This window comes from Lygodium microphyllum, chromosome 5 (assembly GCF_053477565.2).
Source record: "Lygodium microphyllum isolate KBCC chromosome 5, Lygodium_microphyllum_v1.1.10, whole genome shotgun sequence".
NCBI classification, from domain to species: Eukaryota; Viridiplantae; Streptophyta; class Polypodiopsida; order Schizaeales; family Lygodiaceae; genus Lygodium; species Lygodium microphyllum.
Window position 1 is genome coordinate 165340294 of NC_141139.1, and position 20949 is coordinate 165361242.

Sequence of the window (20949 nt, forward strand, 5' to 3'; positions counted from 1 at the left end):
TCTGCATATCTGCAATGCTGCTAGCCAATTCAGTTGGACCACTTATAGCAGCTCCACAAATAGTCCTGTCAGCCTGGTTGGTCTCCAAGCCTACTTCTTGACAGCTGTGTCAACTAGCATCCTGGCAACACAGTCACACCCTTGGGTTCAGGGGGACAGACCCATGTTGATGGTTGAGTAGGACCTTGTTGGTAGTCTGGGCATAAAGCTGAAAACCCCCCACTCCCTTTTCTGAGGATGTAGCTGGGCTCCGCTGATGAGGGCAGTGGTAGCTGACTCAGAGTTGGAGACTTTTAATGAGAGTCAGTGGAACTGGCCAATGGTTTATGAGAGATTGTTTAGGAGACTGAAATTCTAGCAGCTTTTTGAGTAGACTACGAGAGCTTTTTGAGTAGAATATGAAGTTCCAAGCAGCTTCTGAATTCTATATTTCTTTTGGCTCCTAGTGCACTTGTCCTTTGAAATGACATAAATCTGCAGCCCAGTGCCCACCCACCACTCTCACTTAATGTCACAAAGGTGCAGCAAAGTCAAGCTCTCATCCTGCTTAGCAGCAAGCATCTGCAATCGCAACATCTCTGTCACACCAAAGAACTCCAGAAACCATCCTATCTACATCCAGAACTGCCAAATCCAAAGCTAGGGGTTATAAAAACAACGACACTCAGCGGCACCCACAGCTGCAATCTACCATCTTTAGCTTTCATGCAACCTGCACATAGATCTTCAGGGGAGATGGACATCTTACGCAACCACCCAAGTTCAAACATAAAGGGCAGCCTGAAGTCAATGCTATGGGGCTAGAAAGCCATCAGCTGACCTCCTTAATAGTCTCAACACCATGCTGATCCATCAACTCAAATTGGGAAGAGGTTTTGGCAGGACAGGATTTTGTTGTGGGGGGTGGGAAGGGGGAATCCCGGGGAGGAGAAGGGGGGGGATTGTGAAGTCCTGTTATTTATATTTATATCATGCATTTTTCGGTTCTAGAAATAGCTTTTAAGTTTTGTATGAACTCAGCTTAAGAGCAAGAAACTTGAACCTTTAGTAAGCAAACAAGGACCTTACATCATATTGGATAATGCTTACCATACAACTTCACCCTTCTGCTTGCAGCATGATTCCAAAGATAGCTTTGATAGCTGTGCAGATACCTGCATTACCAGAAACTACAAGCTTTCAGCACAGGAACAAAAGCAGTGAATTTGGTTGTAGGATTTAGGTTCTGCAAATTACACAAACAGAAACCACTCAACATTTTCAAAGCTGCTTATTTGAATATCAAAACGAGTTGATACATACATAAGACCAATACAGCTAAAAGATCCAAAAAATGTGAGTTTTGTTGTATGGAAAACACTCTCCTAGAAGTTGAGGAATAGCATGAAATAAATTTCATGCAGAGTAGAGTAAAGCAACTAGAAATAATGTATATAGCTTGAAATATGATATATCTCTTATGTTCCATACTAGGCAAAATCCACCATGGTACATGACTAAAGAGGAGTATTCCTTCAAGGCCTCAACATTTTTGCCTCTTAAAATCACGTTTTTCTGCTTTACTAAATCAACTTTTTTTTAGAAACATGTTTCATAAGCAGGAAACTTTTATATACGAATTGTAGTGCAACTTGCTATACTAGACTGAGTAGTTGTGCAGCTGGGGAATGTGCAGCTTTCTTTGGGTGCAAAGAATATAGAGGAAACAGGTTTCTATGCATGATAACCAAACAGACGTGATGTCGACACTAAAATTTAGAGAAAGGAAAGGTTAAAAGAGAAAATTTGGAGGCAATAAAAAGGAGATACAAAAACTTTAGAGAAGAAAAAATCAGAAAGAAAGAAGGACCCACTGTTCAGATTGCTAAGAAACATTTGATGGCATTTTTTCTCCAAACAAAAATGTTTGATGACATCGCCAACTTCACTAAAGCTTTGCGGACCATGTGGGACTTGATGGAATGCTTATTGTTTCAAGCAATTTGATGGACATGGCTATAGGTACCTGTCATATAACCATGGCAGACTCTCATGCTTACCATATCGAACTCACTGATTTACCTCCTCGTCATAGTGTATATGTGAAGGCTCCTTGATGGGTCCACAATTCAAGTGATGCTTGTGCTCCATCTCCATAGCCTTGATTGCTCCAAGCTTACCTCACAAAGAAAAAGAAAAAGAACAAAAGAGGAGAAGAGCTTCTCGCACCGGTCCCTCACTCTTCCTCACGCAATCTCTCTCCCTCTCTCACACTATCTCCGCACAAGTAAGAAGGTAGGAGCAAGAAACAACAACAGAGCTCTCTTAAGATTGCACACCACAAGAATGGCCTTATCCATTCACTTTTTATTTGTATACATAGGGTCTTTCGAAATGCGGGTTTTCCCCCAAAGTTGGGCGCCCCTCCTCTCTTTCAAGTCCGGCCTTCTTGCTTTTATGTAGATGGCCTCCATTAATAGGACCCACTTGATTTACGCTGAACAGATATGCCATGCCGTAACCCTCTAACCATTGCAAATCTAATTCCAACTAAATATATTTTTGCAATTTGCACAAGAGTGAGGTTGGCTCTCATATGTACATCAAAATAAATTTCAACATTTATAAGCACTTCGAAAATCTCATGCCACATGTGTCACTGCACTTGCTGCTCCCCTTCTTCTTGGGGGGGCTCGTGAGACTATTTCCTTCTATTGCCTTCAAGATTTAAGAATGACCCACCCGGCAGTTAACATTACCCCCCTCTTGGAGGAGTGCCAATTCCATGGCACCCCACAACCTAGTTGGTAGCATTATGCATGGGCCAGTAATAGTAGAGCATGGAGAGAAGTGGTAATAAGGATTGATGTCACAGCCTGATTTATCTTTATTGTGGAGGGTATGGGGACTAGGCTCCATGGCATAGCTCAGAGCTGAAAGAAGGAAGGGAGTAGAAATGCAAGGGCCATCAATGTCATTGGGAATCTTCATGTCATCTTCGTATCATGAATCTACAATGAAAGAGATGTGCACTCCCTAGGGGTTACCTTATTGTGGTGTGAATATACATTAGGAAAAAAATGAACTCACAAATGGGCCCTTAAAAATAATATAGTTTAAGATGTGGGCCTTTTGGATTGTCCAATAGGAAGGCTAGATGTTGACATCCATTGAGGATGAATCTTCTCTCTCCAAATCTTGGATTTTCTATTAAAAAAAAGGGGTAGTGGGGGATTAAAAAAAGGGAGAATGAATAGTACACAAAATTTGAGTTTCTCTCATCTCGTATTTCCCCCCCTTTTTTGGAGAATTTTCAATTTCGGTTTTTTTCCCTCTTACGAAATCAGTTTGACCCAAAAGTTGAGCAACAGACCACTTTCCCTCTCTTCTCTATACTCATGAATTTTCGTCTCCATTGAAGCTTCCTGCTGAGAGTAATTAGGGTTTTGAGCGTTATGCTTACCTCTGCACTTTCTTCTCCATGCAGCTCCAGATTTTGGAAAAAACACAGATGCCCATCTCTCTTTGCATTTTCTCTTGTTTGCTATTTTTTCAACAGGGTTTGATGTCGTTTCTTACTGTTAGTGTTGTTTTATTGCAGAGGTTGTTTGGGGCAGGAGACAGAGGTGCTCATCTCTCTTTCTCTCTCTTTTTTTTTCGTAAAAGGTAACTGTATTAATTACGAAAAAAATACAAGATTACAGGATTACAAGATACATGATGACACAAAGCCATCATGTGAAGAGGTTTTCTCTTTCTCTCTCTCTCTCTTTTTTCTGATTACAAGATACAGGAGGGCCCTAGGCCGACGTGTGGGGAAGCCCCGTAGTAATGCACTGAAAAGGTTACACCAATCATGGCAACGACCCAGAGGCAATTGCCATAAGCCACGGATGCAAATCCTCCCGAGGGAGCAAGTCGGAGTGTCGGATGATATCTAGCTGCCAATGCAAGAGCCCTTTAAGCCTGGCAATATGCCGGGGTACATTAGAGGCCGAATCAAAGAGAAAAGCATTGCGTGTGGTCCAAATGTGCCAGCATCCCCAATATCTGAAAAAGTGAAATAAGATCTTCTCATGCAACTGTGGCGGGGCGGGATACTTCGGGCGCACAAAAACCCAGTCGAAAGGAGTTAGCGAGGACCCCACCACCGCGCGCCAAATGTGCGACAAGAGCGACCAGATATTCTTGGCGAGCGGGCAAGAGAGAAAACGATGTCGGGCCGATTCCGCCGGTGTGGTACAGAAGAAACAATTGCCATTCGAGATGCGACGCTTGGCAACGGCCGAGGCCAGAGGAAGTCCACCAATCATCACCCGCCAAAGAAAAACCTTGCATTTGAAAGGTGTCTTATTTAGCCAGCCCTCCATCAGCGTTTTCTGCCACCATGACAGCGATTTCCGCAGTCCCCAAACAGTAATAGCTTTCTCTCCCAGCCATTGGTGATCTTGAACAAGAAGATGATACACCTGATTAGTAGAGGCCTTTTCCAGACTCAGGCGGCCTGCAAGGTCCCAGTCCTGCCAAGGGCGATCCACAGTCAAGGCCGGAAAGGGTTGCCGACCCTGAAGCTCCGACGAAAGCTGCTCCCATAAAGCACGGTATCCACGCGGGATCTTGAAGAGTCGCCGAGCAGTCCGAAATGATAGGAGGACATTGCGAGTGGTAAGGGTAGCATCCGCAACCGACGTCACACCTAAACGGGCCATGCGATTAAATCTTGGTCTGAGTTGATGTTTATCTTCCCATGAAAGGAGTCTCGAGACTGCCAATATTTCCAGCTGAAAGGAGTTAGTCTGCAAGCGGTCCCCTACTGGGTGCCAACGGGCCTTTTGGAGCACCGCTTTCCAAGAGCCGACCAAGTGCAGTAACAAAGAGGAAGAGGGACTGGAAACACGAGAGTCAGCATTAAGGACATGCCACCAGGAGGCCCGAAGCCGTGTGTTGCCATGGCGGAGCCCGCTGTCCTCAAGAAAATAACGGGCTATGATGGTCCATGGGTGATGGTCCACACACATGGCACGAAAAAGGGACCAACGGAGAGCTAACATATGAGTGTGCGCATCCAAAATAGCTCCTCCACCCATGCGCTTAGGGGTACATGCGTGTGACCATGAAATCCAGGAAATGCCGGCCTGCAGTGAGTCCTTCTTCCACAGCATGAAACGGATGGGATGAGTGAGGGCCTTCAACATAGTAGGCGTCCATGGCAACAAAGGCAGGAAATATGTTAGCATTGGAAGCATGATTGTCTGGGCCACTTTGAGGCGGACATGGAATGGCCACGCTTGCGACTTCCAATACATAAACTTCGCCGCCAGTTTTTGTGAAATCCACTCCAGCAGGTCTTTTGGCCGTACATCCACCCCCAACGGGTATCCAAGATGCCTGACAATGGAGCCATGGGAAACCACCTGGCCTTGCCAGCCTAAGGACTGTAGATCAGGCTCCGTACAACTGAGAATGGCTGACTTAAGGGCATTGATGCGAAGCCCAGAGGCCTGACCAAAGAGTGTCCAAACATCCAATGCCCTGCGAATGTTGTCCCTGTCTGCCTGCAAAATCATAAAGGTGTCATCAGCCAAAGATTGACTAACGAAGTGCTGACCCAACGAGAGAGACAGGCCGGCCAGCTGAGCAGATGCTGCCATGGAGGATAACATTGAAAGGACCGGGTGAGTCGCCAGGGCGAAGAAGAGAGGGCTCAAAGGACAACCCTGTCTGACCGAGCGTGCAAGGACAAATGGCTCTGTAACTCCACCATTAAGCATAACTCTGGAAGAAGCCTCAGCACTAATGGTGTAGATCAATCGGGACATGCGGGTACCAAAGCCCATAGCCGACATGAGGTCTCTTTCTCTCTCTCTCTCTTTTTTTTTCCGTAAATTCTCTCTCTCTCTCTCTCTCTCTCTCTCTCTCTCTCTCTCTCTCTCTCTCTCTCTCTCTCTCTCTATGTGTTGTTTCTTTTTTATGTTGTGTTTTCAATAGAATTTGATGTTGGTTCTAATTGTTGTTTTCTTGCAGAGTTTATTTGGAGCAAGAGGCAAAGGTGTTAATCTCTCTCTCTATTTGGTTTTTTTTTTGCTGATATCTTTTCAATATAATATAATGTTAGTTCTAACCCTTGTTGTTGTTTTATTGCAGAGATCATTTTGGGTAACATTGCATAAGTGCTCATCTCTCTCTCCCTCTCTCTTTCTCTCTTTGTGTTTCCTCTTTTCTACTATTTTTTCAGTATACCTTCATGTAAATACTAACTCTTGCTATTGTCTTTTGCAGAGATCAATTTGGGCAAGATTGGATAGGTGCTCATTTATTTCTCTCTTTCGCGTTCTTACACACTCTCTTTTTTCCTCTTTGCATTATCTCTTTTCTACTATCTTTACAATAGGGTTTGATGCTAGTTCTAACTTAAGAATCAATTGTTGTTGCAGCATTTAACACAAGGTAGAGCACAGATTCTGAAGCTCAATTCACAGGTAAATCTACCATATTTGTGGTACCAAAATTTACTCATTTAATTAGTGACTTTTATGTTTGATGGGATTGATGTTTTCTTATGTCCATCATTTGTAATGGGTTTTGATTAGCAATGATTCAATCTTATCTTCAACAGATCAGCTTATAGGTAAATTGGCGATGTTTTGTATTGCTTCTATTCATGCAATTATCTAGATATTTTTTGCTAAAAGAGATTCATACAAGTATTTTTGTTAAAAGGGATTCATGTAGGTGTTTTTTTATACATGCAAGTATTGTACAAGGTTTAGGTGAAGCATATAATTCTCAATCAACTATTTTGATGTCAAAAAACCTCTGCTTTATTGGTCCTATGTGTCCATTTAGATCTCCATGCCAATTGGCAATGATCCATGAAACTCTTGTATCATATCATCCGTATAACACACAATGTGTTGACTCTTAGAATATCTCAGGTGTCAATCCAATGTGCCTATTAAGATTTGCATGCCATGTGGCTGCTATCCTTGTAACAACTACTCTATAATACCCACATTTCATACAATGTATTGAGTCAAATCAAACTCCACTTCATTATAATAAAATTTATTTTGGCAAAATTCTCTAAGTATTCTTGTGCTATTCTTTTCATTATATTTCATGTAAATTGTATGATTAAAGTGATGCCTTGAAATTGAATCTATACTTTGTGTCGATGTATATATCCACATGCGTTTTGATATCAATGTTTATGTCTGTTTACAAAAGTATAAGCATCTCTTAATGCCATGTTGATTTGTATGGCATATTGGTGATTACTAGACAGATTTAAAATGTTTATTATTTAGGGGTTAATATATACTTCTTTATATCTAATGCCTAGGTTATAATGCCTGAGAGAAGAACAAGCATTCTCTCGATAGAAGTACGTAACAGAAAATATGAAGAAGGGAATTAGATCACTGATACATATCATTGCTCGTCTTGGGTACATATGCGTCCAAGTATGAAGGGAGCTTTCAGGGTGAAAGCATCTCCAATTGCAGATGTATCAAAGCACTCGAAGGGTAAAATTTTAGCTCTTAGACAAAGAAATGTTGATTCTCACCTTGTAACAGAGGCGTTTGTACAACATGTATTCATGTAAAAACAAATACATATTGTGCCCACTATGCCCTTTCAACGAAACATTGCAAACAGTAAGTATTTGCAACTCATTGAGAATGAGAAATTTCATGATACCTATGTAATAATTTGTCTCGTATTTACAGAAGTATACCCTTCGGATTGCTATGAGTGGCAAAATGTTGAGAGTTTCACTGGTTCTTTTAAGTATTACCACCTCGAAATTGGTAGATTGCTCTTTGAGGGGTGTACAACTAAGCAGCTCGCAAAGGACCTTGTCTTTCTCTATGACTCCAAGTACATATTGCCCAAGGGAAGTCGTAAAAATATGGAACTCTTGAGTCTATGCACATATCGAATCTCAATAGCATAGAATGCCCATTGTATAGTAGCGACATTTTGCATATGTGTAGCACAAAAATTTCAGCAGACATATTGAATTCTATGAAGCCAAGCACCGACTCCAAGAATGTACATCTAAGCTGGTTCATACCGATTGCAATTTTTGCACACATGTTCAAGAAATGTTAAGAGTTTGAGACGTACCAAAAGCACGTACGTCATAAAAAATGCATCAGAGGATTATGTAACAAGGATTCTAGGCAAAACTTGGACATAAAAAATAACTCACTGTCCTGGCACAGTGGAGTGTCGAGTCACAACAAGGAATATGGCTTTCAGGTAAAATTCCTCTTAGTTGACTATTATCTTACTTTGGGATGAATCGACTAACTTTACTTTCCAATTACAGGTACTTTGTCACACGATAGACTTTATGCCTAGTGTTCAAGTATCGCAGATGGAGGATGCTCAAGGGTAAATGGTTGTGCCTTGATCAAGACATGCGTGAAAGTGTAGTTGTGGATGTTACTGTCGTTTGTGAGGGCCACGAGCCCCAAGTGTTGCAAATGAAGGATGATTGGCCCTTGAGAATAATGCGCCAGGAAATTACAATGTTAATGTAGAATCCACCGGTTAGCTTCTAATTTAACTAGATGGCAGGAAAATTCAAAGCCGAGCTGAGGATACTGTTACCAACGGAAAGTATGTGGCTCCACATATTTTAGAAATTGTAGAGTCTCCCTAAAAATCCCAACACCACAAGTTGTAATATCCAACACCTATAAATTTTTGGATTTTTTTGACCAATAGAATATTGTCGCTTGCAAACTTGCAATATTTAAAAATTATGGTATTTATGCAAAATCACACACTTGTTATACACTTTCCACATCAACACATTTACATATGCATGTAAACTTTACAAAGACGTAAGTAAAGCCATAACTAAATATCGTATGCAAACAACCCTTAATGGTTTAAAACTTCAGGTTTTTAAGGTAGAACTAGTTTAGTTCTTGTTTCATTATTTCATTTCACACTCTCTCTTCATCTCTTTATATCCACCACATCCCTCCTACCTACTACAATGGATGCTCGCGCACACTTTGATGAGTGGATCCGCGAGACTATCTTTGCCAACCAGGATGACAAGATATTCCAGGTTTTCTCTAAGAACTTCAACCTTGAAAGCAAGCACTCATCGTTGGATCCCCCCCTTCAGATTTTGGAAGACTTTGCGAGCACCATTGCTACCTATACATACGCCATCAAGGGATCCGACATGACTTGGGTGCCTCTGGAACAGCTCATGGTATTTCAGGCAAGGAAGAATCACCAAAAAGTGGTGAATAGGTGTCTGGCCCGTGTGGATCCTTTGCACAGAGTATGTGCACCAGGTACATCACCTTTGGATCTCGTGGAGTGTGATTGTGCATTGGCAATTTACCTCCTTGCATTGGATACACCCCTAGAGGAGGAGAGCGATAAAGATACAACTCCACAGGTTGTTGCTATCACATACCCGGGAGAAGAACCGATTGAAGAGCTCATAAATATGGAAGAGGAACATCGGGTGGTGGCAGAGCAAGGGTTGGCTCTCATGGTGCCATCTTCTTCAGAACAACCACAAGTCGGCAAACCCAACCTTGCCTCCTTGACGCCCATTGAAGTAGATGGTGTACAATACTTGCTTCTATCAAATGTGCTGCAATACTTGGAAATGAAGGAAGAAGAGTCGTTTTCCATCCTAGTCAGGGATTCGATGGAAGACCTGATCGATTATAATTACATGGATGTGCATCCGACAATGACAGAGATTGGAAGATATGATGGCACAAGCTTAGATACTGTGAGTGCCATCATAGCAGCATAGGAGTATATTACCTCGGTTGAAGAAGATTACCTTGTGCCGGATGCTGAATTTAAAGTACTACAACATGATTTGTTTGGACCAAGGCCCCACCTTCCTACCAAGGAGTTTGTAGATCCCTCTACCCAAAGAGGTGCCTCCCTAACACACAAGGAAATGAAGATACAAGATGATCTGGAGAAGGTGAGATTTCTGACTACCATATATTTTTATGCAATGAAACTTGACGTTAGGGTGCGTCCGGTCCCCCGGAGTCCACCGGTGAAATCTTGGCCAAAAATTATGCCTGCAATTGTGGCCCCAGGCGCCAGACTTCAGACAGCAGAGCAGCTGCAGACATCATTTTTTGCCAAGATTTCACTAGTGGACTCCTGGGGACCCGACGCACCCTACCGTCAAGTTTCATCGCTTTCTGATAACTCTAGGTTAGTCGCTAAATATATTTTTTTATTTGACTTTGTCATTCAGGACATATTATATATAGATGAGTTTGCATCAAGGCAAGGAGGAGCTCGACATGCGGATCGACGGAAGGATTCAGCTCTGAAGGAGTACATTGGCAACCTTGTTACAGATTTGGTGGTCTTCCATAAGAAGTACTCACCTGGAGGGCAAGAAATAATCATGAAAATTAAAGCTTTGACCAAGTTTGGACCTTTTCGAGCGATACCTGTGACATCTAGCTTGGAGAAGGTGGTGCTAATCAAGCGGTCAAAGCTTCTTTACTTGTTTGACCAAACGCGTGGTGGAGCAATGTGTGTGCTTGCTACATTAGGTGACCTTGCTAAAGTGTCAGATTCGCTTCTCCTGGAGAAAGAGCTTAAGGGGGAGCGCATCATTTTTGAAGCAAAGAAGGAACTTATATTTTCATCGGAAGCTGGCCCCTCCTCTCCACCGATGAAAAAGCCAAGGAATGATTGAGAGTTCTTGTTGGCTATCGGCTTTTTGTATCTACCATCACTAGCAACCATCACATGTATTTTTCTTGATGAATATAAGATACTTTACTTTGTCCCTATAAATAAATATTTATTAAATAAATGTGTGGTTCGTATAAGTGTGACGATAATGTGTGGTACGTGAATGACGCATTCGCATATGTTAACATAATTCAATGCGTAGTGTTGCACTTGCGATTGTGTAAGTGTGACGATTTTTTTTGCAAATAAAGTGTGGCTAATTATATTACTTCAGAAAAAACTTGAATACAAAGAAGTGCTCATGCTCAACAGACCAAGCTGGAGCTTGTGAAGGAGGGACGATCACGGAGGCAAAGAATCTACTATTGTTTTGTGGACCTCCGCAAAGCCTTTGATACTGTGCCACGTGCAAGGCTCATGCAAAGGTTGCGAGCCATTGGGGTCAAGGACAATATGCAGTGGTGTATATATGCATTGTATGAAACTGTGACAGGGAGAGTACGAGTGCCTGGAGGCACAACAGACTCAGTATCTAGTATGGTGGGTGTAAAGCAAGGCTGTCCCCTCTCTCCTTTGCTGTTTGGACTGTACATTGACGAGATCACCGGTTATATGCAGAGGTGGGGTGGTACGGGAGCCAGCTTGGCTGGGGTATTGATACCAATTTTGTTATATGCTGATGATATGGTGCTTATCTCCAATTCACCAGAGGAACTACAATGGCATCTGGATGCATTGCATATGTTCTGTGAAGAGAAAGGTCTCAAGGTTAATCTCGGAATGACTAAAATCATGGTCTTTAACACCTCAGCAGCTTGGGTGACACGCTCAGAGCATTACTTTATGTATGACGGCCAGCCTGTGGAAATGGTTAGACAATATGTATGCCTCGGGGTCACTTTCAAGGGGCCACAGTTTTCATGGAAGGAGACTTCCAAGGCTAGGCTTGCACGGGCATATGTAGCTTTGGATACTCTAGAGCCGTAGTGTGCACACATACAGTTTCAAGAGCCTTGTACCAAATTGTGACTTTTTGACACTTTAGTTAAGCCCACACTGCTCTATGGGGTAGCCATTTGGTGCCCAAGCCTTTATCATACTAGACGGATGCCACTTATGGACTGTGATGGACTGGAAGCACAACATCATGATGGCTGGGAACACATGGAAAGACCGCTAGTCATGATGATAGCACGTATGATAAGGGCAAAAGCCTCAGTACCACAGGAGATCATCCGGGCAGAATTAGGCGCTGCACCCATGGTAGTTGAGGCAATATTCCAAGCAATTACTTTCCTTCAAAGGATATGGCAACTCCCTAAAGACCGATATCCTAGACTAGCGCTAGAGTCTTCAAGATAGCTTGCAGCAGAGGGAGATAGATAGTGTTGGTATGCACACATGAGCACGTGGTTGAATTTGCATGGCATGAGTACAGATAGGCTACCACCGTTTGATTACAGCCTCGATTGCCCTACTTTGAGCCTTAGTCGTGCAAAGTTGAATAGTGTGATCAGGGCAGACATCACTAAAGTGGTTATAGAAAGGACTTGGTCCAAGCTCCCTTTCCCATTAGGCACAAAAATGGCACAATGCCAAAGTCACTTCTTGGAACTTTCTCATGACGATTTCATAGTGAGGCCTAGATACATGGATGCTCAACTGTCCCATGGACTTCGAGTTGCTATTGGTCAGATCCGCACCTCATCGCATCAGCTAATGATTGAGACAGGTTGATGGAGCCATATTGCAGCCGATGAGAGGTTGTGCCACATTATGGATGGGAGCTAGAGATAGAGGAGCACTACATTTGTAGATGTACTGTAAACTATGATATCCGAGGCCGCTATCATTGCCTCTTTAAGGAGGGCTTTAGACCACTAAGACGGGTGATGGACTATGAGGACCAAAGATGTCTGGGCCTTTTCTTATTGGAGCTCCAATGACGTAGAGCATTATTGTTACAAGATAGGAGGCGACCCCAGCATCATCCACCCCTCCAGAGAGCAGTTGCAGACAACTTGAGCGTAGCTGAACCCCCAACCGCGACCACCCGAGACACTACATCTCCTACTAATAAGCGTTGCCGAGATACAACATCAGGAGGCATCACAATTGACAGAGCTACAACGCTATGCAGAGCACGACACCCTCGAGTACCTATACAGCAACATAGGGGTGCCCATATGCGCCACATTTGCATCACAATTGCTCGATACACAGGCAGATTGGCGTGATGACTCAATCGGAGGTAGCTTGCAGAGTCTTGGTGGATTCCATAGACTGAGGGAGAGATACCCTACACTCTTGATCTTTTTAAACTTAGGTCTTTTTCCAACTTTTTCAATTTTTTCAGTTTCCATACATCTCATTCCAATATACCATATAAACTTACACATAAATTTTATCTCTTCTTATCTAATGAGAGATGATGATACCAGTTGTATTGGTTATGGTCTCATAGGCCACTCTGGCCTTTTAGAGACGATAATAGATCTTTCTTTCTTTCTTTCTTTCTTTCTTTCTATGTGATGGGTTGTTTATATTAATTACGAAAAAAAGTACAGGATCATAGGATTACAAAGTTGGGAGTGGCTCTAGGCCATCATATATAAACCAATTGCAATGGATTCAACAAACACAAAAGGACAAGTGTGGAAGAGGCACCCCAGGACTCAATAGACACAAGATCAAGAGTGATGTTGAGATTTTGCCACATGGTCCTGGGGCCTTCTCTACCAATGTGTCCAGTACACCGTCTTCAAAGAAGTCTCCTAGCACTGTAAAATGATTGGGCCTCTAAGGATCAGCCCCTAAGGAGAAAGGTCCGTCTACAGGGTGGGAGGTAGAACCTGGGTACTTGCGATCCCAAAGAGTAATCACTCAACCATCCGCGTCAAAGGCCATCAAGGTTGGTGGATCAAATGCAAGTTGTTGTTGTTGCGGCACTTTGGGGGGCTTCGGATCATTGGCAATAGTAGAGGCTAAAGTCGTTAGCACATCTCGACAACGTAAGTGTGAAGAGGGTCCAATGATGAAGAAGGGCCAGTAGGTAGTGCCGGCACAAAAGACTCCCTGGCTTTTCCTTTATTGCGGTGGGCTTCCATCCATCCTTGTGTCCCCAAATTTAAAGGAGCTAGTGTTTTAGAATTTGAGTGGTTGGGCTCAATAATTTGTTGCACAGCAAGACGGGGGGCACGTTTTGCTCTTTATCCATAGGCTAGTCCACCAAGGTAGTCTTTCTATCTGGACATTCTGCAAAGAAGTGACCCAGCTATCCATAGGAGAAGCAATGTCCAGCAAAAGTACCCCACTTGAGGCGAAACCAAAGAGGCTGCATACCATTGCAATTGACGCACAACTAGTTGGGCCTGTTCCTAGCTCTATTCCAAAGCATGCACATCCTCTTTCTATTAGCTGCCTTCAAACTAGGGGGCACCAACACATGGCCAACAGTAGCCATAGCATCCTTGAGGAGGTCCCAATAGACAGTCGGACATTCATCCACTTCCACCCATACGGAACATGCCTGCTTGAGCAAACATTGGAAATTTGCCATTGGATGCTAAGAAACAATATGCACCGACTGTTTATCAAAAAAGAGGGGCTGCTAATGGAGACGAAAATCCCAAGCTGAGGGAGAGCGAAGCACAACCTCATAGAAGCCACGCAGACTAGTGAAAATCTCCTCCACACCACCAGTCTAAAGAAGAGATACCAACCACTGACAGATCTTAGTGAGGACAAGGATCTGGCTTGTAAAGAAGAGAATGTACCTCGCTCATGATAGGCAGAAAAGGAGTGAAGAACCTCGTGGGAATTCACCTATGCGTCCAAGATCTCTTCCTCCATGCAGGCAGGAATCTCTCGATGATTATGCTCAACATACTCCTCCGAAAGAGGGTTAGCAAACTCTAACAGCTGCTCCCAATTAGGCTCTTGCAAATCCGGTAAAGGAAAAGGGCCTCTGGTGCAACAGAAAATTCTTCATGCTTGCTGCATTTGATAGAAGGCTCATCATCACAGGGTGACGAAGCCATCTCATCAGTGCAGGGAACCATATATTCTTCTGCTGCGTCATCTTCAACATCCATGGCCGGGTCTCTGGCCATGGGAAGTAAATCAGCATAGTCCATGGATAGGCATCAGCCCCAAACAGAGAAGGCGCAGCAGTGCCCTCAAAAAGGCAAGGGCACAGGGTGCAGCTGAGTGCAGCAGCCCGATGTTGGTATGGAGCAGGACAGTTCAAGGGACGCAGCATACCTGCATGCTGGACAGGATCCCCGGCCCGAGACAGCCACGAACAGTAGAACAGGCAGCCTTCAGGCCATGAAACAGGCCGCTAGTCGCAAGGTCACAGGGCGACCCCTTGTGCAGAAGGCGCAGAAGGCCATATCAGCTTGGAGATAAACAGGGCAGGAGCTGTCAAATGGAAGGCAGTCAAGTGGCAGGGCAAGATAGGCAAACGAGAAGGCATAGGGTGGGCAGTCCACAGTAGGTGCAAACCCTAGTTGACAGGACAGGTGACCATCACGATCCTGTTCCACTTCAACTGTGTGTGTGTGTGTGTCTGCAAGGACAAACCAACATGCAGGTTGATGGGCAGCCTGCAGGATATTCCAGTGCTAGGTTGCAGGTCCCGAGGCAACATGACCTTAGAGCACTTCAGTTGGGGGGTGCCAGATAGGAGCACGCATAGAGCAGCATGACCATCTCTCTTTTTTTTTTTCGTAAAAGGTAATTGTATTAATTACGAAAAAGTTTACATGATTACAAGATACACGATGGCTGTACCCCATCGTGTGTACACACTGACTCTTTACAAGAACCAGACGGCCAAGGAGTTACAAAATCATGGCAAAGGCACGGAGGAAATTGCCATATGCCAGGAACGTAAGTCCTCCCAAGAGAGTATGTCAGAGTGCCGGAGAAGATCTATCTGCCAATACAAGAGACCTTTAAGCCTAGCAATATGCCGCTGAACATTATAAGCGGAATCAAAAAGGAAAGCATTCCGAATGGTCCAGTTGTGCCAACAGCCCCAATATCGAAGAAAGTGAAACAAGATCTTCATATGTGGCTGTGTCGGTGTGGGATATTTGGGCTGCGCAAAAACCCAATCAAACGGGCATAGCGAGAAACCAACCACTGCTCGCCAGACGGCTGACAAGAATGACCAGATTTTCTGAGCAAGGGGGCAAGAAATAAAACGATAACGGGCGGATTCCACAGTGGTGGTGCAAAAGAAACAGTTGCCATTGGAGATTCGGCGCTTGGAAAGAGCTGATGGAAAGAGCTGAAGCAAGCGGAAGACCACCAATCATCACCCTCCAAAGAAAGACCTTATATTTGAATGGTGTCTTATTTAATCAGCCCTCCATCACAATTACCCTCCACCATGACCGGGATTTATGCAATCCCCATAGAGTATTAGCTTTAGTAACCAGCCATTGATGATCTTTAATCAGAAGATGATACACCTGGTTAGCTGAAGCCTTTTCTAAATTCAGCCTGCCTGCAAAGTCCCAGTCTTGCCAGGGACGATCCGTAGCAAGGGCAGGAAAGAGTTGTCTGCTCTGAAGCACCATCAAAAGCTGTTCCCATAAATACCTGTATCCACGAGGGATCCTGAAAAGCCTCCTGGCTGTACGAAACGACATCAACACATTGCGACTGGCAAGGGTGGCATCCGCGACCGAAGTTAAGCCCAAACGTGCCATGCGGTTGAATTGTGGTCGAAGCTCATGTTTATAGTCCCACGAAATTAACCGCAAGACTGCCAACAGTTCCAATTGAAAAGAATTAGTGGCTAAGCGATCCTCCGCTAGATGCCACTGAGACTTCCGGAGGACCAATCTCCAGGAACACACCAAATGGGCAAGCAGAGATGAGGAAAAACTAGAGAACGGAGAATCGGCATTAAGAACATGCCACCAAGAACTGCAGATTTGGGTATTACCATGTAGAAGCCCGTGGTCCTCAAGAAAATAACGGGCTATGACGACCCAAGGATGATAATCCGAGCACATGGCGCGAAAAAGAGACCAGCGGAGTGCCAGCATATGAGTTTGGGCATCTAAAATAGCCCCTCCACCCATGCGTTTTGGGGTGCGTGCATGCGACTAAGAAATCCAGGAAATACCTGCATGCAAGGAATCCTTCTTCCATAACATGAAACGAATAGACTAAGTAAGATCATTCAGTGTAGAAGTAGTCCAGGGTAGCAATGGCAAGAAATATGTAAGCATTGGCAACATAATTGTCTGGGCTACTTTGAGGCGAACATGGAAGGGCCAGGCTTGAGACTTCCAATACAGAAACTTAGCCGCCAGTTTCTGTGAAATCCACTATAGTAGCTGCTTTGGGGGAACATCAACACCCAAAGGGTACCCAAGATGCCTAACAATGGAGCCATGGGGGACAACCATTCCCTGCCAGTCCAGTGACTGCAAATCCGACTCCGTGTAGCTGAGAATGGCCGATTTCAAAGCGTTGATGCAAAGACCAGAAGCCTGACCAAAGAGAGCCCAAACATCTAATGCTCTCTCTCTCTCTTTTTTTTTCGTAAAAGGTAATTGTATTAATTACGAAAAAAATACAAGATTACTTGATTACAAGATAGTTGATGACACTAAGCCATCAGGTGAAGAAGTTCTCTCGCTCTCTCTCTCTCTCTTTCTGATTACAAGAGGCACGAGGGCCCTAGGCCAACGTGTGGGAAATCCCCGTAGTAATGCACTAAAAAAGTTACACCAATCATGGCAACGACCCAGAGGCAATTGCCATATGCCAAGGAAGCAAATCCTCCCGAGGGAGCAAGTCGGAGTGTCGGATGAGATCTAGCTGCCAATGCAAGAGGCCTTTAAGCCTGGCAATATGGCGCGGTACATTAGAGGCCGAATCAAAGAGAAAAGCATTGCGCGTGGTCCAAATGTGCCAGCATCCCCAGTATCTGAAAAAGTGAAATAAGATCTTCATATGCAACTGTGGCGGTGTGGGATACTTCGGGCGCACAAAAACCCAGTCGAAAGGAGTTAGTGAGGACCCCACCACAGTGCGCCAAATGTGCGACAAGAGTGACCAGATATTCTTAGCGAGCGGGCAAGAAAGAAAACGATGTCGGGCCGATTCCGCCGTTGTGGTACAGAAGAAACAATTGCCATTCGAGATGCGACGCTTGGCAAGGGCCGAGGCAAGAGGAAGACCACCAATCATTACCCGCCAAAGAAAGACCTTGCATTTGAAAGGTGCCTTATTCAGCTAGCCCTCCATCAGCGTTGTCTGCCACCATGTCAGCGATTTCCGCAGTCCCCAAACAGTATTAGTTTTGTCACCCAACCATTGGTGATCCTGAATGAGAAGATGATACACCTGATTAGTAGAGGCCTTTTCCAGACTCAACCAGCCTGCAAGGTCCCAGTCCTGCCAAGGGCGATCCACAGCCAGGGCAGGAAAGGGTTGCCTACCCTAAAGCTCCGACGAAAGCTTTCCCCATAAATCATGGTATCTGCGCGAGATCTTGAAAAGTCGCCTAGCAGTCCGAAACGATACGAGGACATTGCGAGTGGCAAGGGTAGCATCCGCAACCGACGTCACACCTAAACGGGCCATGCGGTTAAATCTCAGTCCGAGCGGATGTTTATCTTCCCATGAAAGTAGTCTCGATACTGCCAACAATTCTAGCTGAAAGGAGTTAGTCTGCAAGCGGTCCCCTACCGGGTGCCAACGGGCCTTTTGGAGCACCACTTTCCAAGAGCCGACCAAGTGCAGTAACAAAGCGGAAGAGGGACTGGAAAAACGGGAGTCAGCATTAAGGACATGCCACCAGGAGGCCCGAAGCCGGGTGTTACCATGGCGGAGCCCGCTGTCCTCAAGAAAATAACAAGCTATGATGGTCCACGGGTGATGATCCACACACATGGCACGAAAAAGGGACCAACGGAGAGCTAGCATATGAGTTTCTGCATCCAAAATAGCTCCACCACCCATGCGCTTAGGGGTACATGTATGTGACCATGAAATCCATGAAATGCCTGCCTGCAGTGAATCCTTCTTCCATAGCATGAAACGGATGGGATGAGTGAGAGCCTTCAAAGTAGTAGGCGTCCATGGCAACAATGGCAGGAAATACGTTAGCATTGGGAGCATAATTGACTGAGCCACTTTGAGGCGGACATGGAAGGGCCACGCTTGCGACTTCCAATACATAAACTTCGCCGCCAGTTTTTGTGAAATCCACTCCAACAGGTCCTTTGGCCGTACATCCACCCCCAATGGGTATCCAAGATGCCTGATAATAGAGCCACGGGAAACCACCTGGCCTTGCCAGCCTAATGACTGTAAATCAGGCTCCGTGCAACTGAGAATGGCTGACTTAAAGGCATTGATGCGAAGCCCAGAGGCCTGACCAAAAAGCGTCCAAACATCTAATGCCTTGCGAATGTTGTCCCTGTCCGCCTGCAAAATCATAAAGGTGTCATCAGCCAAAGATTGGCTAATGAAGTGCTGGCCCAAAGGAAGAGACAACCCTGCCAGCTGAGCAGAATCTGCCATGGAGGATAACATTGAAAGGACCGGGTGAGTCGCCAGGGCAAAGAAGAGAGGACTCAAAGGACAACCCTGTCTGACTGAGCGTGCAAGGACAAATGGCTCTGTAACCCCACCATTGAGCATAACTCTGGAGGAAGCCGCAGCACTAATGGTGTAGATCAATCGGGACATCCGGGTACCAAAGCCCATAGCAGACATGAGATCTGCAATGAAAGACCAGTCCACATAATCAAACGCCTTTTCCAAGTCCAATTGAATCAATACCACTTCCTGACCGGAGTGTCGCGCATAGTCAATAGCCATTTGCACATTTAAGATATTATGCAGAATGTTGCGGCCCTTAATGAAACCATATTGGAGAGGATGCACAATAGCGGGAAGGTGCTTGTGAAGCCGATTCGCCAGCACTTTGGAGTAGATTTTATACATGGAGCCCATCAAAGAGATTGGTCTCCAATGTTGCAGCTTTGACGGCGAAGGGACCTTTGGAATCAATTTGATAAGGCCTTCTTTCCATGAGGAGGGCATGACCCCTGTTTTCCAAACCTGCTGAAACATGACTACCAATGGCTTCACCAACTGCGTGGCCGAGGTCTGAAAGAATTCATTAGTGAGACCATCCCAGCCAGGACTTTTATCCGTCGGCAGGTGCAACAAAACATCCATAACCTCCTCCTCGCAAATATCCGCCTCCAAAGTGGCTTGCATATCCAATGGAACCTGCTGGCGGACCAGATGATAGACGACCGAGCGGGCATGCGTAACCTGGCTAGAAGGCAAGGAAGAAGAACCAAGAAGTTCCATAAAATAATTTCTGCACATATTGACAATGGTCTGCGGATCAGTGACCATGCAACCCTCCGAATCCTGGAGTCTGGTCATATTGTCGCCAGCCGGAGACGCATGCAAGGCGCGAAAGAACTTATGAGACTGGCAGGCACTATCTTGCAATGTGTCAGTCAAGTTATGCAGCTTGGCCTGCTGATAAGATTTCAACTGAAATACTTGAAGAAGATGGACCAAACGCCTCTCCAATGACAGCAGAAAATCATCATCTGGGGAATCCAGGAGCAAGGAACGGACCAAAGCCAGTAACTCCTCTGCTGCAGATCGACGACGGCGACAAAGCGAGGCATGATGGATCCCATAATGCCGAGCAACCCGCTGTACATTAGAGAGCAACCGTGCAAATGAAGGCAAGCCCTCAGAGGCGAAGTCCAATAAGAACCTCTCAATCAATTGCTGCATATAGCCCTGAAAAATTGAATGCTTCAAATAAGAGGAGTTGAAACGTAAAGGGAGCCTATCCAGCAACTGCATAAAAGGTGCAATAGATTGTGCCCGCATCTCAAGCTGGAGGGGGAAATGATCCGACAACGCATACTGCTGCAAGACCTTCATTTCCAGCATCTCGGGAAGAAAATCGTCCCCCTGCATGATATACATTCTGTCCAGCCGCGACCAAGTAGTTGCATATTGTGCGGAATGAAAAGTAAACCCTGAAAAAGAAGGGTGAAGCCACGACCAAAGATCCTGCTTAAGTACGTGCAAAGCAAAGGAATTCCACACCCCGCTTTCCGGCGCATCCATTACCGAATGCCCTGAAGTGGACTGAGAAGAGTGAACACACATATTGAAATCTCCCATCAAAAACCCCCTTCGGCCAAGTGACATGGAGGCCTGCAAAGTGGACCAAAGATCCCG

General features: G+C 44.9%; 1 protein-coding gene across 6 annotated transcripts in view; it reads right to left on the minus strand.

Annotated features, from left to right (window-relative positions):
- Positions 1–20949, minus strand: part of LOC148036641 (multisubstrate pseudouridine synthase 7-like) — a 215077-nt gene that overhangs the window by 69197 nt on the left and 124931 nt on the right. For all 6 annotated transcript variants that reach the window (XR_015690970.1, XR_015690969.1, XM_087678678.1 and 3 more), the window contains one exon: positions 1090–1154. Coding sequence is in view for 4 of the 6 variants with exons in the window: in XM_087678678.1 (XP_087534804.1) it covers positions 1090–1154 (65 nt within the window). In the remaining 2 variants the exon portion in view is untranslated. The remainder of the gene's footprint in view (positions 1–1089; positions 1155–20949) is intronic.